At 43.0% G+C, this 27,532-nt stretch overlaps 1 protein-coding gene across 1 annotated transcript in view; it reads left to right on the top strand.

Moving 5' to 3' along the window:
• CDH5 (cadherin 5) overlaps positions 1-14,909 on the top strand; it is a 68,455-nt gene extending 53,546 nt beyond the window's left edge. The window contains exons 10-12 of the mRNA XM_066583215.1: positions 2,671-2,779; positions 5,671-5,922; positions 8,933-14,909. Coding sequence (XP_066439312.1) covers positions 2,671-2,779; positions 5,671-5,922; positions 8,933-9,426 — 855 coding nt within the window. The 3' untranslated portion in view covers positions 9,427-14,909. The remainder of the gene's footprint in view (positions 1-2,670; positions 2,780-5,670; positions 5,923-8,932) is intronic.
• Positions 14,910-27,532: the final 12,623 nt, after the last annotated feature.

Here is a 27,532-nt window from a genome sequence, read left to right as displayed (position 1 = left end):
ATTGCCTGACACACTGTCATGCACGCAGCCTTGTCAACATTCACATCACCCAACCGGAGAAAACTTCCTGCATCTTCACATAAGAAGGTGTGCACAGAAATGTTGACTTTGCAGGCAATCTCTACCAGAGTCACTCGGCAGTCCTCCATAACCACTTGCTCCACTCATGCAATCATGTTGTCGGACTGGCTGATGAATGGCAGAGGTTCATTTGGTTTGTTCTCACACAACATTCAGCCATCTTTGAACTGTTGCACCCATGAATGCAGATTTTCCACATCCATGACACCTTCACCACGTCTCGCTCAACTGATGATGAATGTCAATGGGTTTAATTCCACAGAAGTGAAGAAAACTGATCGTTACACGCTGTTCTTGGAACTTGAATGTCATTATTTCAAGTACTGAATACGCTTCTAACTCCAGTCGCCATAACGTGGGTTGTGTCCAGTGGACGATGCTGCCATCTGCCTCACTCATCCCTAAAGAATGCCCGCGTCTTCTAAAATGTGTTCCATGTTTCTATCTGCTCCTATTCCCTAGAAAACAATTAGGAGACCTTAGAACTTGAACGCGCCTTGTAGGTGTTCATGATAATTCAATGTCGGATTCCTTGTTCCAACCACCAAAGTGGTTCTGTAGCCGAACCCCACATTATACACGACTGGTCCTCAGAGGTGTAACTTGTAGCTCTTGGGATCCAATACAAATTTGTAACAGGGTGTCCCAACTATTTCATGTAATTTATAGTACTGGTCTACTTAAATGGGGCAGAGGTACCTTTTACGTTCCCCCTTAGGCTCTAGGGCAGTGATGGCGAACATTTTAGAGACCGAGTGCCCAAACTGCAACTCAAAACCCACTTATTTATTGTAAAGTGCCAACATGCCAGGGGGCGGGGCTTATCATGACGTATGATTTTTTCCTCCGTCGTTCTTAAAAGGACAGGGCTGTTTCAAACTAGACAGGGTGCAGATTTTGACTTCTTTTGGATGCGGAAATGCTGTGGAATTTGCCACGGAAATTTCCGCTGAGGACATTCTGCAGCATTTCCACCTTGTGTAAACATATACCAGCAGTGATATTGACCCCCCTCCAGAGCGGCCCCAGCAGTAAGGGTGACCCCCCCCCCCCCCCCCCAGAGCAGCCCCAGCGCTAATAGTGACCCCCCCCCAGAGCGGCTTTAGTGGTTATAGTGACCCCCGCACAGCGGCCCCAGTGGTAATGGTGAGACCTCACCGCGGCCCCAGTTGTAATAGTGACATCCCACAGTGGCCCCCCAGTAGTAATAGTGACACCACACAGTGGTCTCAGTGGTAATAGTGACATCCCACAGTGGTCTTAGTGGTAATAGTGACATCCCTCAGTGGCCCCCAGTAGTAATAGTGACATCCCACAGCGGCCCCAGTGGTAATAGTGACACCCCACAGTGGTCCCCAGTAGTAATAGTGACACTTCACAGCATCCCCAGTAGTAATAGTGACATCCCACAGTAGCCAATAGTAATAGTGAAATCCCACAGTGGCCCCCAGTAGTAATAGCGACATCCCACAGTGGCCCCTGTAGTAATAGTGGCCCCTGCCCTCTGAGAAGCAAATTCCCCCCCACCCACCTCCTCTGCTTGGCGCTGTTGCTGCCACTGATCCCAGTAGCACACTGTGACATGCTGCTGGACACCTCCTCCCCTCCCCTGCGCTCGCGGAACCAAGTATGAGATGTCAGAGGAGGGGGAAGGAGGATCCCGGCTGCACACTGACATCACAGTGTGCGCCGGGATCAGCGCCTCTAGCAGCACTGCTGAGTGAATACCAGCAGGGGAGCTGCGTCACCCCTGCCGGTATTTACTAATGTTTTGAGTGGCCGACGGCGGCGAGTGCCAGCTGGGAAGGCTCTGAGTGCCGCCTCTGGCACGCATGCCATAGGTTCGCCACCACTGCTCTAGGGTATGGGTGCAGCCATAACCTCTGAACCCCCTTTAGCTACACACCTACTGCTCCATGCCCAGGGGCATAACTATAGGGGATGCAGGGGGTGCAGTTTGTCCCGGACCCAAGACTCTTAGGAGGTCCGGCCCATAAGGCCTATCTTCTCCATATAGCAAGCCTAGTAGTATGAATAAAGCATTATAATTGGGGGCCCTGTTACAGATTTTGCATTGGGGCCCAGGAGCTTCAAGTTACTCCTCTGTCCATGCCCCTTTTAAATTGCTTGGGGTTGGGTTTGTTTTTGAGGCTTGTGCTTTTCTAGGATGTAAATACCATACCTGCAAACCTTGCTCGCATGTGGACTACCAGAGAACAACTTACTGCCAATATTGGGCTAAGACCCAAGGCTTTTTTTTGCATGCGTATTTTGCTCTACTTTTTCCGCCCATGGGGCATGTTCATTTGTGAGTCGCAAACAAAGACGCAAAGACGCTTGAAATAGTTAATTCGTGTAATAAATTCCAGATTTTTCTTTTTCTAGTGGAATTGCGCGGCGTATCACGCATCTCCTTGGTTATGGAGCAACCCCCATTGTCTTCTATGGGGACCTTTGGTGCGCAAATGTGCAGAAACGTAGACCATGTTGCCGAAATTATTTTTGTGCCTTATTGTTGCCTTAAGTCTTTTTGTAAAACTGACATAATTGGGCAATAACACTTAATTCCATTTCTTGCTCTCCTTGTAGGCCATCATAACCATCTCTGCAACCGATAAAGATGAAATGGTCCCGGGGACGAAGTTTACATATTATTCAGCGGAAAAAGAAAACAATTTCACAGTGGTGGATAATCACGGTATTGCGCTGTTCTTCCCAGCTAGGCTTCAGCGCACACACGGAAAAAACTCAGGATGTGTTTTGTAAATGTAGAACTTTGATTCCTATATTCCGGTCAATGGATTCTCAGTGGGGGTCTGAGGAACCGCTGGTAACTTCCATCCACCGCGGCGCAGCACGCATTTCCCTTTGTAATATATTTGCCCCGTGTTCCACTAGAACAGAACTCAGCAGATGTCAATTTGTAAACTTTTCTTTCGTTCTTTAAGCATGAGGAGGCAGGAAAACAACAGTGAGAAGTATTAGAGAAGCATATTACTGAGCACGCGATGAGTCAAATATGATGGTATCATCAGCTTCACATATATGCAGCACCAACAGCTTCCACAGCGGCCCTGCAATGAAAGCATTTTGTCAATGCACCATACCAATCCCCGCTAAACCAGAATGTACGGTATTCTTAAAGGGCAAGTACCATAATTATAAGTATTCACAGGATAGGGGATAATTTGCTACTCTGTGTGGATCTCATAAGATCTCCTCCAATCCTGAGAACGGGGGTCCCATATCCCCCTATTCAAAGTTATGTCACATTAAATGGAGTACTGGCCGGGTGTGCACTGTTGCCGCTCTATTAATTTCAATGGGGATGGCTTGCCATTGCCTATGATCGCTATTACAAGCGATAAGGCATTGCAGGACATAGGTCCTGCAATGCCTTACCATGGCTACTATGGTTCAGGCCATTAACGATCATTTATCTGAGCCATCTAAAGTCCGGGTAGACAAGCACTAAATTCGTTGATCGGAGCTTATCTGTAGGAACAAATTGCTCCATGTCAAAGGACCCTAAATGGTTTAGCTGTCGCAGCCATACGCATTTTAGGATCTTTCTACATGGAGCAATTTGATCCTGTAGATGAGCGCCAATCAACAAGATCTGCAAATAAGGAAGATGGAACAATTCTTCTGCAGCGCCACCTATTGGATGGCAGCATTCTGGCAAATCAATGTCCGACTCTTTATACAGGTCTTTATAACAATGATTGGGAATTGAAAGTCAAGCCTGATGAATAATTATATTTCCTCTCTGATTTAATGTGTATGGCCACCTCAAGTAAACATCCCCAACAATCGTGACCGAGGCTATTTAGGTAGCCTTCTCCACGCATAATACCGTAAGCACTGTTATCACATGAGCGCAGGACAGCTGATCATGGCACCCAGCTTCAACAACCCCACATGGAGCAGCATGTCCATGTATTAGTAAATGGACTTCAAGGAACTGAAAAACTAGTATAATTCAAGGGACATCATTCATTAAAAATACATGAAGACATAAGTCATTTAACATATTTTTGAGAGCCTCCATATTACAAAACTTTGAGGAGGTAGCCTTGCCTGGTAGTAGTGTATCTTGACGCCACCACAAGCTAGGGGTTTGACAGAAGGAACGTGACGAAGGTGCTAGCACACAGTGTGCATTGCTTCTTGGTGGCAGTGGTGGCTTAGGTTGAAGGTTACTTTTCCATGTAGGCTTACTGTAGCATCTGCAAAATAAAAAGTAACCCTCACCGTAAGCCAACAGGGCCGGCAAAAACCAATGTAGAGGGTGAACGTCTGACTAACCGCTGCTTCTGTGATGGCTCCCGGCCACAGGGAGGATTAAGACTGCTTGGCCAACGCCGGCTGTGTCTTCCCTTCCGGTGGGCGGCTAGCTCTTGCCAAGATCCTGGTCCCTGTGTGCTCCCTTAAGGGTAAGTCGACCACAGGGAGAATCTGCCTGTGCCGCCGCCCACGATCCTGCTTTGCTGCCGCGGCGCACTCCCATCCGGCCGGGTCTGACAGTGCCTCCTACCGCCAGCGCGTAGCCCTCCCTGGGGGTACAGGGGGGGCCGCCAATAGTGCCCCGCAGGATAAGGCGCCTCAGTGCTTAGTAGCGCCAGCAGCGTCCACCACTCTATGGCTTTTGCACAAATTTTATCGCCTTCCAGGACCTACTGACTTGGCAGCTGTCCAGCCAATCAGGTACAGGGGGCGTCAACCCCGTGTCAATCTTCACTCCACCAGGTCTTCCTGGTGGCGTCAAGATACACTAATTCCGCCTTGCCCATTCAGCAATGCAAGCCATGTCTGGAAAGATTGGACTATCCAGTCCAATGCTCATATATTGCTGACCAAGTATAGCATAACTATAGTATATGCTCCGTCTAAGGCTCACATGTTACGTAGGACAAAAACTTCAGATGGCCAGAAGAGGCATAACCTGAAGCACTTTGACCTCTGTGTAAAATCTGTAACATGGCCCCCATCTACTGTGTGCCCTTTATAGTAATGGTGTGTTCTCATATGACAGAAGGGCCATAGGTCGTCCCAGGCACCAGGGCTGGGTACAACCGCTACCTCTACACCCCATATAGCTATGCCCCTAGTGTTCACCATTCATTAGGGTCAACATCTAGGCAAAGGACTCATAAACAGATGATAGTAACATTGCAGGTTAAGCTGAAAAAAGACATATGTCCATCGAATTCAGCCTGTTACCCTCTCAATCTTGATCCAGAGAAAGGCAAAAAACACAATGAGGTAGAAGCCAATTTTCCTCATTTAAGGGGAAAATCCTTGCTGGCTGCAATCCGGCAATCGGAATAATCTCATGGATCACCGGCGCTTCTGAAGTAATCAGTGATATATCATGTAATACTGTAACACTCAAGGAAGGCATCCAGGCTCCTCTTTTATCAAATTCGCCATCACCACGTCCTCAGGCAGAGTGTTCCACAGTCTCACTGCTCTTACCGTAAAGAACCCACTTCTACATCAGTGTAGAAACCTTCATAGGTGATATCAGAACTAGTCTATGACCATCCTTGAAGTAGTTACCATCTCGTATAATTTTATCTTTTGCAGATAATACAGCAAGCATCGTAGTGAAGAATGGAGCATTTAATCATGAAGTAACTAAGTTCTACTACCTGCCAATCGTGATCTCTGACAATGGAGCGCCACCCCTGAGCAGCACCAATACCCTGACCATCACTGTCTGCAAGTGCAATGCAGAAGGAGAATTCACATTCTGCGAGACGGCCGGAAAGCTTGTGGCAGTGTCGGCCTCAACCATCGTCATCATCCTTTGCTGCCTAGCCTTAATCCTTCTGTGCGGTAAGTCCTCAAGTCAGATTTGGCGTCACCTTCAGATGTTTCTATGTGGCTAGTCTGACACGTAGTAATGCATTCTGACCAAGACAGTGGAGCATGACTTTACTGACTGGTCGAAAGGCTGTCCAAGATTTAAAAAAACATGGCTGCTTTCTAAGGCCGTACTCACATGACTGACTTTCTTGCACGAGTCTTGTGCATTGCGAGACTCACAGAACTTACGCGGGAGGAAAAAAAAGTTTGCAATGGGTGTATTTACATGGGCAATTTTTCTCCCGCAGCGATGTTGAAAGATAGAAAAATCGCAGCACGTCCTATTTTTGGGGTGTTACAAGTTGCACTCTCTTGTGTGAACGCACCCTCACAGAAACAACCCCACCACACTTGTCCTAGCTGCATTGAAGTGAATGCGTTAAGGGGCCACAGACAGTAGGTTCTGCTCTCTTCCATGTCTGGAGTAGCCCAGTTGGCACTGGGCTGGGCTGTCTTCATGGCAGGGAGGGCTAGGCCAAGCTCCGCTAGGGTGATCATATTCCCTTTCTTCTCATAAACCAGCAACTGCAACATTATTGACTCACGGCTGGGTTCCGGCCATACTGGCTCCAGTGAGGGAAGTGAGAGAAGGGGGTCCGATTATTTGGCGCACACGTCGGAGGATCTGGGTGAAGTTATTAAACCAATAGGAATCATCATTGCAGAAATAACCAAATTGTTTTATTTAGAATATCTACAAGTGAATATTGTCCATTTTGGTGGAATATATTTTTATAACTTTTGGCCCAGTAGGGTTATCTCTGACAGGGTCACTACAAAAGTCCTGCACCCAGTTAACCAGGGATGATACAGTTCCTAGGCCCGTTAGGACAGGTTCATGGTAGTCAGTGGAGAGGGAATAGAGGACCCAGATTCCGCCTCCTTCTCTTTCTAATCTGGTCTTACCTGACACCACACGATCTTCGGAGAATGCCATCCTAAGGACATTTGTCGTGGCACACTGCTGTGCTGAGGAGAAACTCCTATATCCTACATCTGCAGCTTAGCTGCTCTCTCGCACGGACTTTCCATTCCTCCGTTCCCTTCGCCTCTTACCAGTACAGTGCAACCAAATCAAATAACATCATTATAAAATAAAAAATACATCTACTCTCTTTCCCCCCTTATAAATAGAACTGAAATACCACGCACAACCTATGGACAGGTGTGACGCTGTTTTTAGAAGGAAGCAGCCATGTTTTTCTAATTCTGTACAACCCCTTTAAGATATTCATGTCTGAAAGTAGCCATTTTGAATCTCTATTTGATGTAACTGCTATTCTTATCATTGACTGTAAGCTATATATGTATTTCATTCAGTAATCACTGTTTCTACTATGACTAACTAATAGTGGATTAATACCGTGAGAAATCGGCAGCCTTTCTTACACCTAGGGGTAGGCCCGCATTAACAAATATGTACACCCAGCAAAGATATGCAGAGAGTATAGGGCTGAAGGACATAAATCCATTCTTGGAAGTAGTCCATGCTGCAATATCCATCACATTCCAAGAAAGAAGGTCCTCCTTCTACTTTACTTGCCTTATACCCTCTATAAGAGAGTAGCAGGACCTTCTGGCCCGGTCCCCCACTAACAGTGCTGCAGCAGAGAAGAATGAGAGACAGTTAATCCCATTCCTTTCCAATTAACGATGAGGCACACAAAGATGGGCATTTACCTCTGTATGGCCTCCAAAGGAGTAATTGAATCTCCACAGAGGATCCTCTTTTGGGTCCAGGCTCTGACTCAAGAATGGACCTCAAGGGTCCATAAGAAGGCAACCTCATTTGGAGTTGGTGGGTCCAAGTAACTCCAGTTCCACACTGTCCTTTAAAGGGGTTGTGCGAAGTTTATGAGAATGAGCGTCTTTGGTGTCTCCAAATTAATGGAGCAACAGTTGAGGCAGCATGCTGCCATTCCATTCATCTCTATGTGACTCTATGGGAGATAGACCATGCAGCACTTAGTGGTCCTATACAGATGAATAGGCACTGCACATACTTGACCACTGCTCCATTAATTCTGAGAACCCTCATTTTGAAGCAATGGAACCTCCACAGAGGATCCTCCTTTGGGTCCTGGCTCCAACACAAGAATTGACCCCATTGGTCCAGAAGAAGACAACCTCATTTGGAGCTAGTGGGTCCAAAGAACTCCAGTTCAACACTGCCCTTTAAAAGGGTTGTGCCAAGTTTTTGAGAATGAGGTTCTGAGATATCCCAGAATGAATGGAGCAGTGGTCGAGCATGCATGCTGTCACTCCATTCAAGTCTGTGGGATGGGCTGATGCAGCGCTTAGCAATCCCATTGAGATAAATGAAGTGACACTGCGCATGTTTGACCACTGCTCCATTCAGTCTCGGATACCCAGGCCGCTGATTCTGAAGAAATGGGACAGAGAATCCTCATTTGGGCCCAAGCTCTGACACCTGGATCCTGAGGGTCCAAAAGAAGACAACACCACTTTGAGCTAGTGGACTCCAGTTCAACACTGCCCTTTTAAGGGATTGTGCAAAGTTAACAAGAATGAGGATCTCAGATATTGGAGAATGAACAAAGCAGTGGTCAAATATGCATGCTGCCGCTCCATTCATCTTCATAGGACTGACTGAGATAACCAATACAGCACTTGGCAGTCCTAAAGAGATGAATGAAGCGGCAGCATGCATGCTTCTCCACCACTGCATTCATTCAGGAGTACATGGACCCCCATTCTCGTGATCATTGGGGCTCCCAGCAGTCAGACCCTACCAATCAGACATTTATCCCCAATCTTGCAGATAAGTTTTAAACTTGGTACAATACCTTTAAGCAACTCTACATTTGCCATCAACCAAATTAGCTCCTCCATCATGTGGTTTATTTAACAGTGCAGCTGCTAAAAATGTCAACTAAAATTTGGGATTATGATAAAACCTCTTGATTCTTTAGTAAGTACGTCTTCGTCTTAACTCAGATATCATGCTTCATTATTACAGTGCTGGTGACATTTTTGATACTGAGGAGGATGCGCAGTAGTAGCCCCCTGATGTTAGTCAAGAACCCTGCTGAAATCCACGAGCAGCTGGTTACCTACGATGAGGAAGGAGGAGGAGAAATGGACACCAACGGATATGATGTATCTGTACTCAACTCTGTGCGGAGAAACGTGGTGAGAGCAAAGCCTGACATGGAAGCTGCTTATCCCAGCCTGTACGCCCAGGTCCAGAAACCAGCTAGAAATGGAGATATGTTCTCCATGATTGAAGGGAAGAAATACGACGCAGACAATGATGGAGAATGCCTTCCCTATGACACTCTTCACATATTTGGTTATGAAGGATCAGAATCGATTGTGGAATCACTCAGTTCCCTAGACTCTGGATCATCAGATTCTGAAATTAACTATGATGTGTTAAATGACTGGGGTCCCAGATTTAAGATGCTGGCCGATCTGTATGGCCTTGAACAGCTGGAAGAATTTCCTTATTAACATGGCTGACAAGTAAACGTTCAGCAAACACATACTGCACATCCATACACTTCCGTTAGTAGAACATCTACCAGCCCGACACTCAGACTCTGGATGGGGGCCACCATTGAGGTGGAGAACCATTGGATTACTAGTTGGAGCCTCCATTAAATAAAGCATATCTATCATTACAAAAACATCACCATCACTCCTTAGGTGGCTAAAGATGTGTATTAGATTGGGCTGAGTCTGCACTGCTGGGGTAGTTTCCTTCCCACTGTATCGTTTCCGTAAAGTTTATCTCCATAAGTGTACTGAGTCTGGTGGGGAGCTGGAGAGCTGTGCTGTGTACTCTGACCAATCAGATGTCTCCCTCCCTGCTGCTCTTCCTCCCCTCTCACAGCATGCAATCTTATTGAGCAGCGCCCTCACTCACCCTCTTCTGCCACTGGCAGTTGTCGTTGGCAGTCCCGTCTATAATTCTCCTTCCTGTTACCTCCTGGACTGATAGGGTGCACATGCATGCTTGGCCTACCCTGGAAGTATCATTGTGTGCATGCAGCTTTCCTTTCCCCAGCCATCTCAGCCCTTCATGGATTATTTTAGACACCACCGGAAGGTGCCTTGGCTCTGTGAAGGTGCTCCTGTTTCCGGTTTCACAACTTCCTCTGTCCTGACCTCAGCCTGTTCTTTGACTGGAATTTGCCTAATTACAGCCTGCCCTAGTCTTCTGCCTTTCTCTATGTTTTGCATGAAATCCACCTATCCTGACCTCGATTTTTATATCAATTATGTCTCTGCCTGACTTACTGTGGAGACCCTGACCTGTCTGAGTCAGCTGCCACTGCACCAAGACTACTCCTGGGGTAAAGGCCTAGGGGCCCCTGCAGTGAAAATCAGATACTTCAAAAAGTCATTAAAATGTAAAAACCAGGGTACTTCTTGGTGTAACCCTCAGGAGTAGCCCAAAGTCAAATCCATCAGAGACACAGCTGATTTACATCCACTGTATGACACAGTAAGGCGTCCTTCACAGGAACGTCATTTTATCGCTCCGATAGCCACTAAAAATCACAGCTATTGGAGTGGCTACTTTTCACGATTTTACATGGCTGGCTGTGGCATGTTGCGGTGCACTGACGGAGCAGTCCCAAAATCCCTCCACAGTTAAATGCCTCCCTAGAGGAACCTGTCATTGTTTAAAAAATGCTCAGCGCTGCTAAACTCCCTCCCCCTCCCTTTGCTGGCCGGCTGGCTTGCATAGACTCCCATAGACGTTTCGCCGTCCAAAGATAGGACAAGTCTTATCTTTTGATGGAGATGAGAAATATCGGCGTTAAGAAAAATGCGCCTTTTGACACAGGATTTCTTAGGAGCGTCAAAAAATTGTTCACCTAAAAGAACCCATAGGAAACCATTGGTTCTTTAATATACGATTTTTTGACGCGCCTACTCTGCATTAAAATAACGCTCCTGTGAAAGAGGCCTGAGGAGGAAATACTGCAGCTGCATTCCCCTCCTCCATGTCTAGTATTTATAGTAAATAAGGAAGATGGAACAATACCTCTGCAGCGCCACCTATTGGATGGATCCAATAGGTGGCGCTGCAGAGGTATTGTTCCATCTTCCTTATTTGCATATTACCCAGAGGCGCATGGATGGCCTTATAAGTCTCCTCACTCACCTTATTGGTGCTCTCCCTAAGGAGAGATGCTACCCCTCCCACCCCTAGTATTTATAGTGTCACGCTGCATTTAGGGGAAAGTCTCTGAACATTTACAGATACCGTATCCTGCAGGCAGGTAAAAGGGAGACACGGGCTGCTCCTTTAATAAGATGTATTACTACATTTCACTATATATATATATATATATATATATATATATACAGACACAATATATATATAATGCTGGGTACACTTTATTAGGATTAAGAACTTGCTGGGTTCAGTCTGGTAAGATATGGAGGTATATAGAGTCATTTTCAGCAAATAAGTGACATTATATCCCTGTGATGGGTGACACATCCACAAATATGTTGCAAGCACCCAGTTGTGCAGGTTAAGGCCTACAGGGTAAAGCAAACACGAGCATTGTATTCAGTGTATTGACATGACTGAGTCTGATGCGTCTTCTCGTCTACATGACTGCTTAATTAAAGTCTTGCAGTATTTTAAGCATATGAGCTTGTAAGGATATTGAATGCTAACTGGACACAGAGAACAACCTTCAAATTTGTAACTTTTTGTGTATATATGGTATTTTTTTAATATTTTCTTATAGTTAGAAACAATATACTGCGTAAGTCTTCTATTCTAATTCACTGTACTATTATAGATATCATCTCCATGGAAAATGCAGCTAGAGCTAGATCGTGACTAGTATGTAGCACCATCTATTAGCTATGGCGCGTCACTGCACAACATATTGGGATAAACAAAGCTAGGATACATTGTTATTGGCCTCTTTGACCAGAAATTTATTAAAGAATTGCCGAAAAGAAATTTTTTTCCCCTAAATTTACAGAATAGACTATTCTAGGCATTTTGGCAATATCTTTTATCAGCCTATTCTGTACATTTTGCATAGTAAACCCCTCTTCAGCTGTGGAGCTAACTGCATAGCTGAACATGATGCTCCCATCTGTGCTGCGCCTGCACCGCTCTCTCTAGTGCAGGCGCAGCAGCTTTCATAGTAGTAAAATATCTGCCTTCAGCTTTATTACATTCACATATAGATGCCCCCATAGTGTCCTCTCGTCTCCTGACATCTCAGGCACTGCACCATTCATTCTGACGTCACTAATGGGGGGTGAAGTGACCCCACAGTGACAGGAAGGTGCGGGTCTCGGCAGTGACCAAAGTTATCCCCTATTCTGTGGATAGAAGTTAACTTTAAATTTTGGGAAAAGGGCTTTTTACACGGCTCATCGATCGATCAAGAATGTTTGTTTGCCTGATCATCATGGGCGTGTATGGGGGCAGACAATTGTATGTACAGTCATTTGTCCCTAATACATTATGGTCGGCCAAGGAAATGAGTTCAGATTTCATTGATCAGCGCTGGTCATTGGCATGTAAGGAGTCAATGGGATCCGCCGGCGTTGTACCGTCAACAGATGGGGCAAGTCCTACTTTTTGATGGGTAGAAATCTCGGCATCAAAAAAAATCGCGCCTATTGCTCTACCTTTAGACGCACAATTATCTAGGCACGTCAAAAAACCATAGGAAATCCTAGGTTCTTTTAGATGTGATTTTTTGACATGCCTACTCTACGTCAAAATGACACCCATGAGATAGAGGCCTAAGGCATTATGTAGCATGGCTACTAATTGACACCATGCGGTATATCGTAAGGCAACCATTCGGAAGTGTAATTGGCTAATGTATGGTACTATTTGGGCCCCATATTGTATGATGCTGTTCATTAGACATCGTCTAGTATGGTTACTTGTACAGTGTATGATAGTACACCATTGGTGGACACCAACACGAGGTACCACAAAGGGACTAGAAGTATATAAGACTGGTGCTGTTCATAGATGGTGGGTAAGACCTGTCCTTATACCCCTCCAGTGACACAGGGGATGAATCCTTCCCATTCTCTACAAGAAAATTGGGTTGTTGAATTGAAATGGGCTAGAATTTCCTTGGTGCTGCTGCTCCCTATACACAATGAGATGCAAACTTTTTACAGGTGTTGTTAGACACAACTTTTTTTGCTCCGACTTAGGGCTCAGTCACATGGGCGCCAATCCGCCAGTGTTCCTGCATGATATGACCACTGCACTGCAGGTGTGGACGACTCTCTGCACCGGCCGCCAGAAAGAACACATGGCCGGCAAAGGAGCTGGTCATGCAGAGAGTCGTCCGCACGAGGTGCGGCCGATTTACCGTGCAGGAACACCGGCAGATTGGCGCCGTGTGACTGAGCCCTGATTCAAAATTGCTGCAAAATATGCAGTGTAAAAGTTGGACTTGACAGAGTGCTGAACGATAAATCGCTCATAACTCGCTAGTCGCTTCGGCTCAGCTCACTGAAACAAATAATGAGCGAGTTCTAAACAGGCAGAAGTTCATTTTTGAGCGACTGCCTGTTCACTGTTAATTCACTGAATGCCCCCATTGACTTAACAACTCTATGAAAAACAGGAGCAGTCATCGTCGGGACGGCATAAGCACCCGACAGTCGTCCCGTGTCAAAAAACCCTACCAAACCTTGATTCATTGATGAGTAAAAAACCTGTGGTATGTGCCTAAATAATGCCCACTCGCTGTGGCCAATAGCAGTTTTGCGAAAAAGTCATGCTGCCATTGACTACCCTTGGTGAACGGGGATTTGGCCACATGCAGCACCCAATCATGCGCCCTTACCCTAGGTCACAGCTCATTACAATGACACAACACTTTTTTTCGGAGCTCGTGCCTATGTGATCATCACATGACCAGAACAGATATTCCTCCAAAAAATGGAGGTTCCTATTATATAACAGCAAGCAGAGATTTTGAAGTCAATGACGAATTCAAAAACAACGTACATTGACCATTTGTATAACTTCTCACTATATAATGAATAGCTTTTATTTGCTGATACAGTAATACCCCCTGTAATACCCTTTTTAACATTCACAAGGACGTTAACCCTTTTAGCTCCACTTTATCTCTAGGTATTCATATATATATATATTACTGGAACCAGAACTGTGAAATGTATGGTTAATGCCAAGAACACACAATCAGGTTATCAGGAGCGTCATTTATAGGCTATTCTAAGGCAGACTGTATATACCCCACTCTAGAGGTGCAGTATGGAGTGCTCTAATGTATACACATTGCACATTTGGGTTGAGTAGTTGTAAATCCCTCAGTAAAAAGCCTGCATTTGGCTGGAAGGTGAGACCTGGATATTGGGGTCTCGATTTACAATACGCCACAGACCTCATTAAGTGCAAATCACGGCCAATTTACTGGCTCTTTTATTAAATCCTTCCAAAATTAATGATCTGCGCAGCCATATTTTTTCATTTTATATTCATCCTTTCGCTGAGAATTGTCAATCTGCTGGAGACGATTAACACTATATATTCATCTCTTCTTCCTCAGGGATACTTATGTGATTAATTACTTGAATATAGCTTCCACTAACCATGTTCCCCTGACATTTAACTGCTGCTCGAAGACCGAGGCACCGATATAATGAGATGAGGTATCTCGTCCAACACACTGACATAACGTATCGTGCCGCAATCGCCCCGCGCTTTATACCAGACGCTCTGGAAACCCCTCTAATGATTTATATTATGCAATACTAGAGATATAGGCGTGTTTGGATACTAACTGTCATATAGGATCGTATTAATGCCTTTCATGTTGTCGTTTATTGTATTACATTTTCTTAATGTACTATATTTGTATCTGTACAGGGGGAACGTATGCAACATTTTGGGGTTTTTTTGTCTTTTTTGTATTATTTGTATAAAATTAATAAAAAAAATATATACAAAATTCACCGTCAAGTTAATAAGTGCATGAAATGATAAAATACAGCACACGGGCTTAGTAGATGTATTTGGTGTGTGTATAGCTATGCGATAGTATATATGAGAAAAAAGATTAGTACCGTGTTAGCCAGTAGAGCAAAATGTGATTGTATCCAGTAAGAGAAACCAAATAATCTTGTAGATATGATACCTTTAATGGCTAACAAAAATACATGATGTTGTTGCGAGCTTTCGGACCTCTCAGGACCCTTCCTCAGGCATAATGAAACAGATCTGGACTAATTTGCAGTATTAAAACAATACCAGGCAAGATGAGCAGAGGAGTAAATACTTAATTAGTCCACTGGTAAAAAAAAAATGACAGTTTTATGATCTCTAAATTGGTGTTAGGGGGTCACAGGTCTGTGTGTTATCTCTCCTTCACACCTGCGAGTAAGGAAGATGAAACAATACCTCTGCAGCGCCACCTATTGGATGGCAGCATTCCTTCAAATTCCCCATCCAGATCTATTTCATTATGCCTGAGGAAGGAGGTCTGAAATAGAGATGAGCGAGCGTACTCGCTAAGGAAAACTACTCGAGCAAGTAGTGCCTTATGCGAGTACCTGCCCGCTCGTCTCAAAAGATTCGGGTGGCGGCGGAAGAGAGCTGTGAGTTGCTGGAGGGAGCGGGGGTAGAGAGTGAGAGAGAGATCTCCCCCCGTTCTTCCCCGCTCTCCCCCGCCGCTCCCCGCCGGCACCAGAATCTTTTGAGATGAGCGGGCAGGTACTCGCATAAGGCACTACTCGCTCAAGTAGTTTGCCTTAGGGAGAACGCTCGCTCATCTCTAGTCTGAAAGCTTGCAACAACATCATGTATTTTTGTTAGCCATCAAAAGGTATCATACCTACAAGATTACTTGGTTTCTCTTACTGAGAACAATCACATAATATATCTATACAGTGAATGCCCACTTTAGTAGAGACCCCCATCTAGTACCACGATGGATGGACCTCCTTTGGAATTTAGAAAGGCAGCAATCTGTCGTGGTGTAGATTCCACTAACTGTTGAAATCGTTCTGCAGGAATATCGGCCCCTGCGGACAGGAAGCTTCTTGTAGTGGTCACAAAGCAGATGGAGGTACTGACATGTTCTGACCAACTGGCAGGAAGGGTTCATCGGTTCATGCTGCTTGCACAAAATTCTGACCTCCCATCAGCAGTCTGGATTCATCTGCATAGACGATGTTTTTCCGCTGCTCAGTGATACAATTTTTGCACTCTTTCGCCCACTTGAGTCTTGCCTTTCAGTTTGCGCTGGAACTGGTCATCTGCTATTATAGCCCATCCGTATTGAGGAACGGCCAGTTGTACATTTGGGCACATTAGTTGGAGAATCAGCGTTGTATTCAGCTGCAATTTTCTGGACTATGCAAAATATAGCCATACTGATAGGCTAATTGATCTTCCTAAGAAATTAGTCCTAATGTGTTTGCTTGAAATAAATGTAGGAAGTTTAGCTTGTGCAGACCAGGACTGATGTGAGTTTGACAGTCTCTATACAGCACTGCATGGCTGTGGGTATGCCGGTGGTAGGAAGGAACCCCATAGCAAAGTTCATTATGGGTTCCCTACTATGGTGCCAAACTTTGCCACCCAAGACGTAAGTGTCCATTGTTTGTTTCTGCCTTCATGCACTTGTGATAATCCTTGGGCCAAATCCTTACCCCTGTAGTTACAAGATTAAAGGGGTTTTCTGGGCAAGAATGATTAATGATCGATCCTGATTATAGGTCATCAAAAGAAACCCACCGCTAGGGACCCACCGCTGAGGATCCCCGGTGATTAGCTGATAGCCTGGCCTGCTGTCATTGAAGTGGGCTGGACGTGCGTCATAGGGGTCAGGAAAGAAAGTGCCCTAGCTGGATTCACTCCTGTTGAAATCAACAGGAGCTGATGCCAGCCATTAAACTTCTGGTACTTCTGCCTCCAACACCAGGAACAATCATAAAAGTCTAATTGCAGCTACAATTCCCACTGATTTCAACGGGAAAAAGCCAGCTAGGGCACTTCCTCTCCCATCTGCTATGATGCATGTCCGGCATTGAGTGCGGGCCAGGCGATCAGCTCATCACCGGGGATCACAAGCAGCCGGTCCCTGGCAATTAACTGTTGCTTACCTATACTCACCTCCATGCCCACCTGTATCATATCTTGTACCCAAGCTAAAGGTGACCCAACAGTGTACTAGAGCATCTATGCCCGTCCGTATCACATCTCATATCCAAACTAGAGGTGGTACAACAGAGTTCTAGAGCCTCTATGCCCTCCCGTATCACATCTTGTATCCAAGCTAGAGGTAGTACAACAGGGTACTAGAGCCTTAATGGCCGCCCGTATCACATCTTGTATCCAAGATAGAAGCAGTACAACAGGGTACTAGAGCCTCCATGTCTGCCCGTATCACATCACAATATGTAATATACATTATCAAGTGCATAACATGCAGTTTAAAGTCCATAGATTGTAATACCTGCAAGCTTCGGCGCAGATATAGATAATCCTGCTGATAAGAATATATCTAGAGCTGACAAACACTTTGTAAGTGTACATGGGGGTAAGACAAGTTCATTTCGACATTATGGCATTGGAAGAGTTAATAGGTCCACAAGGGGAGGTGATAGAAGCAAATGACTCCCCCTTCCATGAGGCATATTGGATGCTTAACTGGAATACAAGAAATCCATAAGGATTGAATTAAAAAAAATGTCATCATGCACATTTATGAAGTTCTATTATATATGATACTATGTATATTTATTACTCCATATCACGCATATATTTGTGCATTGAATATTTAAATGGAGTCAAAACGTGTGACCTTGCTGGCAGCTCTTGACTATTTTTTGTATATAATGTTGGGTTGTTCCCATTGCATGTATGTCATGATGAAGAGCGGTCACACTGGAAACGCGTTGGTCTTGGAGCAACTGATGCCCATCAAGACTGTTTATAAGAAGGTTGCAATAAAGCGAAGTTTTTATGTATCAAGCTGGTGCTGGATTCGACAAGCTTATTTTGAAAGTATTCCTCTGCTAGGTGTCCACTAGAGCTTCCAGGCACCCTGCAAGATTGCATTCAGCTGGAACACGTCGTAAATTTATCTAGGACTGAGTGATCTGACTTGTTGCTATTTAGATTTACTGTAATGTCTCTCATATACGGCACACAGATAAAAGAAGATTCTGCTGCCATATATCTGTAGCACACCATCAGAAGCAGCATGGAGGACATTATACAGTAGTACTAAGCAGTGCAGCTGTGAATCCAGCATGCTAGGGATAAGCATATATCTATCTGAAGAAAGAAAGAAAAATAAAATAACATAGAAGCAGACTAAATGGACCAGGTGGTCTGTTTCTCTTGTCAATCTTCTGCTTCTATAAAACACTTACTACAAGCTGCAGCAGCCTCTCCATATATCTCCCTATGCTTCTCTCTACACTCTACAGCCACATACTTTCTAGACTTTTCTATGGGCAGCATGTAACCTGATCCCTGAGTGAGATGATACTTAGCCAATCCGTGAAAGCATTTCATAAATACAGGTATTTTACCACTGAAATACCCATACTGATCTCCATGCCAATCAATGCCTGCAGATTTGGACTGTCAGTTACATTGTATGTTGAATCTAGTTTTAAGTTGAAATGGTCTGGAAAGAAACAATTGTATGAAAAAATATTGTACACGGTGGGTATTGGGTGACCACTGTATTAGCTAACAATGCAGTTGAGGGTCCGGCACATAGTCTCACCATCCGGAAGCAATGCCGCAGTCCAGGAGTGGTGCTGTTTCTGGGTCCTATGCATATAAAGTCAGTACCTTCTTATAGCTGCAGTCCCTGATATCTCCGGATCGGGAATTAAACGAAGAGCAGATTACAAACTTCTTGTACTAATTTCTCGTCTTTTATAAATGACACAAAGAATGGCTTTAAATGACAGAAGCTCCTTTGTTCTGCCGATAACCGCAGGATTTCATCTTTGCAATGTATAATCCTGACAGTACAGTCATACAAGGTAAAGCAATTAACATATGCTGCAATTCCGCTGATTGACATGTAAATCAAGCCTGACTGGCAGTTGTCATCGCTTGATAATGTCATATCCATAAATCAGCAGTTGGGGGCAGTGTTCTCAATGTCTCCTAAGTCTGTTGTTGTTTAGAAGTGATTGAAATATGACAGGAACCCATCCAATCAATCTCTGCGACAGAGCAGCCATTAACCACCGCACAACAATTAACTGATGTCGTTCTACATTTCTGTTCCCTGCATACTGATATAATGACATTCTCCCAGCACTCATTTAAATCAAACTGGTGCCAAAGGGACATTTACATATGGAAGCAACAAATGTAACATGGGTGCTATTAAAACCTGCATCTTTGTAATATGCATATATTGCCTTTTTATTGTTTCCAGTTATTCGCTCAGTTTGTCTGTAGTGTAACAAAAACATTTTTTGCTACCTGGAAACCATCAACAAGCAGGCTCGCTTGTTTGAATCAGGATGGCACAGATCATCAACATGAGAATGTCCAATGCTCATAGTATGCCTTAGGTTAAATGGCACCCTATGCAGAAATTATCCTGGCACCCCTTACATCATAATACAAACCACATATATATATATATATATATATATATATATTGCACTGATAAGCTGTCTGTCTTTATTCTCTTTGTGCAGCAAGATAGCAGCATATCCACACCAGAACGGGTCAGTGAATAAGTACTGTACCAGAACCAAGCTTATAACATAAATACAGTACCAGAAACAAACTCAATACAGAAATACAGTGACTGAACCAAGCTTAACACATAAATGCATCCCCAGAACCAAGCTTATAGTATAAATATAGCCTCAGAACCAAGTTTATAACATAAATACAGAACCAGAACCAAGCTCATAGTGTAAAAATACCCGCAGAACCAAGCTCAGTACATTGATGTAGCCCCAGAATCAAGCTCAGTACATAAATGCAGCACCAGATGTATGATCGTGTTGTGGGGACTCTGATGGACTAACAGCAGTGCCTCGGAACATCAGAAGGGAGCAGACAGAGCCAGGAAGAGGGGGATTCATGTAGTGCCACAAGGTGCTGCTGCACTGAGGAAGAAGATCATGGACCTAAGGAGGCAATCAGCCTACATCTGCCTGGTACCCCTAACCTCTCACACTCCAATAAACTGGTGGCTGGTGCCTTGTGTGGTCGCATGGGTCGTTATCAAGTACAGCCCTTGCAGCCCTCAGTAGCCAGGATACTGATGTGCGACACAGAGGCGTCAGCAGAAGAAAAGGGGACCCTAAAGATTGCAAAAACCCGATTACTCAGACAGTACAGATCTGATGATACAAAATAATTATTAGGAAAATATCACTTCATTATTATTGATTTCTCTGTCTTGTATCCAACCAAGAATCAATAATCCTGCATTACACCACAGTGACCAATAGGTGGTGCTGCAACCTATAGATGTAAAATAAAGAGAATCCACGTTTTATCACTTTTTCTAAACGGGCGCTTGGACTTTTTTCTGTGACATTATGTTATCTGATGTATCCAGAATCTGTGAGCAGAGTTTAGAACTCTTATGTAGGTCTAATGCCCGTGTTGTACCAGATGAAAGAATGTGTAACCAGGGGTGCCCCTGTATGTAGTGTTGCCTGTCGTGATTGGACGGGCGATAAAATCGGGCTGTTTTCTTGTTAAATTGGATGATCCCGATCTGCTTTTTAGCAAACATCAGTAAAATATTGTCTCTCTGCTCTGAGCAGAAGGAATAGAAGGAATATTCCTCCATCTACCCTGTGAGGCAGGGGCGTAACTATAGGGGATGCGGTTGCACCCGGGCCCAGGAGCCTTAGGGGGCCCGTAAGGCCTCTCTTCTCCATATAGGGAGCCCAGTACTATGAATAAAGCATTATAGTTGGGGCCCTGTTACAGGTTTTGCATCGGGGCCCGAGAGCTTCAAATTACACCTCTGCTGTGAGGGAATCCTTCTTTCCCCACTATGGGGAAATCCCCCTGCTGAGTCCCCGGGGAGTTCCGTGGTGACTCCCTTCATCTTGCTCTCTCTTTCCCCGCTGCAGGGAAATCCCTCTAGCCCTGCGGAGATGAAGGGAACCCCCGGAGAGTCCTCTCATCTCCACTGGGACTAACAGGAGTTTACAGCGGGACATTTAAAACATGCTTCTGGCGTGGCAGCACTCCCGCGCACCAAATATAGGTCAGGTCCTAACTTTTTATGCAGCAGGGAATTTGAGTTGCATGAATTTCAGTCACTGATGTCTTTTCTTTTTAGGGTGCCTACCCACTACAGTTTTATCTCACTGCGAAATTCGCAGCGTTTTCTTTTCTGCAGGGGGTCTATGGGACTTGTAATGTTAAAATCGCGATCGCGCAAAATCGCAATTTACCGTGAGATCGCGATTTTGCGCGATCACGATTTTAACATTACAAGTTCCATAGAGCCCTGCAGAGAAAAACGCTGCGAATTTCGCAGTGAAAAAAAACTGTAGTGGGTAGTCACCCTTAGGGCGCCCACCCACTGGCGATTTTTTTCCCTGCGAAATTCGCAGCATTTTTTTCTCTGCAGGGGTCTATGGGACTTGTAATGTTAAAATCGCGATCGCGCAAAATCGCGATTTTGCGGTAAATTGCGATTTTGCGCGATCGCGATTTTAACATTACAAGTCCCATAGACCCCTGCAGAAAAAAAACCACTGCGAATTTCGCAGTGAAAAAAAACTGTAGTGGGTAGTCACCCTTAGGTGCGAGTTTTTGGCGCGACTAAAATTCCTTCATCTGAATGTTTCCACAGGAAACCGTTGGTTCTAATAGTCACAATTTTTTTGCGCATGTAAGTTAGCTGCGTGAATTCGCCCGTGTGAAAGAGGCCTTACACAGGCTAGTGAAGAGACACAAAAGTTCATGAAAATATACCCCCAATCAGCCAATGCGAATGTTTGCTTATCGGCTGATTGGATAATTTATGTGGGCATACAAATACTCACTTGTCTGCAGCACATCTCTGTATGTGGAGGAGATAAGCTGCCACTGCAGTGACCCAGTACTTCATCCTGGTCCCCTCCATAAATGTCATACATGTTTGTCCTATGTTGATGCACTGTACAAAGCTGTCCTGTCATTTCCAGTGTGTGTTGCACAGCTGAAGCGCTTGAGACGAGGTTATCCTTTAATAAAAATCCAAAGCCTGCTTGTAAATGTATCAGTCTGTCATGTCACGTGGTATGAGAGAGTTTAAAAAGTGAGTAATTGAGAGTGGGAAAGGGTCCATGTCTTCAGGAGTTTGGAGGTACAGGAGGTCTGGGTACATGGGGGCACCTTCAGCCCTCATGTACTGAAGCATGAAAGAAAAGGAGAGACTTCCCGTTCTACATGTGAGCAAATGCTGACGGAGTGAGCCCCAAGGAGAGAGAGAGAGCATTTGTGAGTTCTAATTTGTGTTTATTCAAGGCCAGTGCAAAGGTACTATCTCTTCTGTTTTTCCTATGTGGCCGTCTGAAGTCTGGATCACCGCATAGAGGTACACCCTTTAATTGTCACACCCATGCATCTCCAAGGCTGGGTGGAGGTACTACAAAATAATAATCTCTATTCACACATGTGCGTCTTTAAATCTGGAAGAGCCGTGTGGAGGTACTGCAAATTAATAATCTCTGAAGTCTGTTCATCTGCCTGCACAGTGAAGCCTTTTACTGAATTGCCTTGTATTGTTTCCACTTATTATTCAAGTAAAGTTTATGCCGGGCGCTGACTGTTCCCAGAGACCCATTGTACTCAAAACTATCTGTGGCTGCATTTCTTATCCGCCGAGGGTCATACCGGCATATGCAGGAACGGTGGCGTCACGCGTGACAATTACCCCCTGTTCTTCAGTATACTGGGCATTCCCTATGCTAGGGGTGTCCGAGGTGGACTGCAGTGCTGCTCTGGCCTTGGCTGTGTGTGTCCCCCTGGGAAGGAGCATGGTAAGTGCCACACGTCAGCACTCTACCCTCCCAGCTCCCCACGTCTGTCAGGTACCCGGGGTCTCCCTATTGGACGCTGTACCACCAAAAGATCTGTATGGGTATGAACAATCACATAAAAAAATAATCCGCCACATGTGAATGGCAGAAACAGCACTGATTAACATACTATATTGGCAATCAGTACCACATGTGGCTGAGACCCCCCTGAGCCGCAGCTTCCAATGGAAGGCCTTATTCACATGACCGCATATACGCGACTAATTTAGCTGCGTTAAAAAATCGTGACCATCTAAAGCGTTGGAATTCAATGTATTCATTCAGATGAGCAGTTTTTAGTTGCGTAAAAACATTGCCGCGAGAATAATAGGACATCAGTGACCGAAAACGGTGATTAATTTTATATGGCACCTGAAAAGGTAGGTCTAGCCCTGTGTTTTGCCAAAATACGCTGGAATCTCCCATAGACTTCTATGGAAGTGGGGGGAAAAGTGAGGGGGAGGGAGTTTAGCTGCGTCCAATGCTGGGAAAAGAAGACAGCTGGCTCTATTCAAGCGTTAGTAGTCATTCCAAGGAAGCACAATGCAGCCTGTCCTATCTTTCCGCAAGACGACCCATTGTTTTCAATGGGGCCACCAGTGGCAGCGCGCAACTCCGCGATCCTCTGCGGCAGCGGGGGATTCCCTTCATCCCCGCAGTGATGTAAGGCTGTTTTCACATGAAAATGCCTCGCATCCACAGGGATTTCACATGGTGGCAAGTGTGATATTGGGTCGTTAATCAGATCCGGTCACAGCCTAAACTAGATTTATCGTGACCCAGGCCGGAAGACGAACGATTTATAACCCTACTACTTACCAAAGCGGATCAGAGTACCATGACTCCATATTGGGCCAAAACTGGTATGCAAACCAACACTGTACTCGCTCAACCTTCTCCTATGGCCAAGGGGAAACTCCAGCCTACTCCTCGGCACCATGTAAAATGTTGCGTCACGAACAGGATTGCCACATGTGAATGGCAGAAACAGCACTGATTAACATACTATATTGGCAATCAGTACCACATGTGGCTGAGACCCCCCTGAGCCGCAGCTTCCAATGGAAGGCCTTATTCACATGACCGTATATACGCGGCTAATTTAGCTGCGTTAAAGAATCGCGACCATCTGAAGCGTTGGAATTCAATGTATTCATTCAGATGAGCTTTTATTAGTTGCGTAAAAACATTGCAGCGAGAGTAATAGGACATTAGTGACCGAAAACGGCGATTAATTTTATATGGCGCGTGAAAAGGTTAGGTCTAGCCCTGTGTTTTGCCGATATATACGCTGGAAGCTCCCATAGCAAACCTACAGTGAGCCCTATGGACGAGTATAGGATGATTATAAAGCCCCGTGGCCTGAAGCTGATTAACGGTGCATCCGCATGATTAGGAGATTGCTGCAGCGCTGTGTCCTCCAGCTTCCTCTCTATGGGTTGATTAACACCGAGTTGGAAAACCCTTATAAAAAAGGTCAGGCTGAGAAGTACTGGTGCAATAATGGACTGTTGCTGGCCCAAACCGATAAATTAGCCTTATGCCGTATTAACTACTTTAGCTGATCAGAGTACATGACTCTGTGTTGGGCCAAAACCCGTATGTAGATAGATAACAAATAGATATGCGAAATAAAGATAGATAGATAAAAAATAGATAGATGATAGATAGATAGATAGATAGATAGATAGATAGATAGATAGACGATACATAGACAGATATGAGATAGATAGATATGAGATAGATAGATAGATAGATAGAGAGAGATATAAGATACATAGACAGATATGAGATAGATATTACATAGATATGAGATAAATAGATAGATAGATAGACATTAGACAGATAGATAAATAGATATAAAATAGAATACATTACATAGATATATGTATAATCAATAGATAAACAGGTAAGTAGACAGAGAGATATAAATAGAATAGATAGAAATTGGAAAGATAGATAGATATGAGATAGATAGATAGATAGATAGATAGATAGACAGATATGAGATAGATAGATAGATAAATAGATATGAGATAGATAAGAGATAGATAGATAGATATGAGATAGATAGATAGATAGATAGATAGATAGATAGATAGATAGATAGATAGATAGGAGATAAATAGATATCAGATAGATAGATAGATAGATAGATAGATAGATAGATAGATGTGAAATAGATAGATAAATATTAGATAGATGCAAGATAGATAGAATACATTACATAGATATATGGATAATCAATGGATAGATAGGTAAGTAGACAAAGATATAAATGGATATGGATAGATAGATATGACATAGATAGATAGATAGATAGATAGATAGATAGGAGATAGATAGATATAAGATAGATAGATAGATACATGTGAGATAGATAGATAGATAGATAGATAGATAGATAGATAGATAGATAGATAGATGAAACATAGACAGATATGAGATAGATAGATATGAGATAGATAGATAGATATAAGATACATAGACAGATATGAGATAGATATGACATAGATATGAGATAAATAGATAGATAGATATTAGATAGATAGATAGCAGATAGATAGAGAGATATGAGATAGATAGATATGAGATAGATAGATACACAGATATGATATAGATAGATAAATAGATAGCTATGGGATAAATAGATATGAGATAGATAGATAGATAGATAGATAGATAGATAGATAGATAGATAGATAGGAGATAAATAGATATGAGATAGATAGATAGATAGATAGATAGATGTGAGATAGACAGATAAATATTAGATAGATGCAAGATAGATAGAATACATTACATAGATATATGGATAATCAATGGATAGATAGGTAAGTAGACAAATATATAAATGGATATGGATAGATAGATATGACATAGATAGATAGATAGATAGATAGATAGATAGATAGATAGATAGATAGATAGGAGATAGATAGATATAAGATAGATAGATAGATAGATAGATACATGTGAGATAGATAGATAGATAGATAGATAGATATAAGAAACATAGACAGATATGAGATAGATAGATGTGAGATAGATAGATAGATATAAGATACATAGACAGATATGAGATAGATATTACATAGATATGAGATAAATAGATAGATAGATATTAGATAGATAGCAGATAGATAGAGAGATATGAGATAGATAGATAGATAGATAGATACACAGATATGATATAGAAAGATAAATAGATAGCTATGGGATAAATAGATATGAGATAGATAGATAGATAGATAGATAGATAGATAGATAGATAGATAGATAGATAGATAGGAGATAAATAGATATGAGATAGATAGATAGATGTGAGATAGATAGATAAATATTAGATAGATGCAAGATAGATAGAATACATTACATAGATATATGGATAATCAATGGATAGATAGGTAAGTAGACAAAGATATAAATGGATATGGATAGATATGACATAGATAGATAGAAGATAGATAGATATAAGATAGATAGCTAGATACATGTGAGATAGATAGATAGATAGATAGATAGATAGATATGAGATAAAAGATAGATAGAATACATTACATAGATATATGGATAAACAATGGATAGATAGGTAAGTAGACAGATATAAATAGATATGCATAGATAGATATGAGATAGATAGATATGAAATAGGTAGATAGATAGATAGATAGATAGATATAAGAAACATAGACAGATATGAGATAGATAGTTGTGAGATAGATAGATAGATATAAGATACATAGACAGATTGAGATAGATAGATATAAGATACATAGACAGATATGAGATAGATATTACATAGATATGAGATAAATAGATAGATAGATATTAGATAGATAGATAGATAGATAGATAGCAGATAGATAGATAGAGAGATATGAGATAGATAGATAGAGAGATAGAGAGATATGAGATAGATAGATAGACAGATATGATATAGATAGATAGACAGATATGATATAGATAGATAAATAGATAGCTATGGGATAAATAGATATGAGATAGATAGATAGATAGATAGATAGGAGATAAATAGATATGAGATAGATAGATAGATGTGAGATAGATAGATAAATATTAGATAGATGCAAGATAGATAGAATACATTACATAGATATATGGATAATCAATGGATAGATAGGTAAGTAGACAAAGATATAAATGGATATGGATAGATAGATATGACATAGATAGATAGAAGATAGATAGATATAAAATAGATAGCTAGATACATGTGAGATAGATAGATAGATAGATAGATAGATATGAGATAAAAGATAGATAGAATACATTACATAGATATATGGATAATCAATGGATAGATAGATAGGTAGACAGATATAAATAGATATGCATAGATAGATATGAGATAGATAGATATGAAATAGGTAGATAGATAGATAGATAGATCGATAGATAGATAGATATGAGATAGATAGATAGATGTGAGATACCTGACAGATATAAGATAGATATGAAATTGGTAGATAGACAGATAGATAGATAGATATGAGATAGATAGATACATAGATATTATATACAAGAT

Source organism: Eleutherodactylus coqui, chromosome 11, assembly GCF_035609145.1.
Source record: "Eleutherodactylus coqui strain aEleCoq1 chromosome 11, aEleCoq1.hap1, whole genome shotgun sequence".
NCBI classification, from domain to species: domain Eukaryota; kingdom Metazoa; phylum Chordata; class Amphibia; order Anura; family Eleutherodactylidae; genus Eleutherodactylus; species Eleutherodactylus coqui.
Note: the sequence above shows the minus strand (reverse complement) of the source record. Positions and strands in the feature narration are given on the sequence as shown.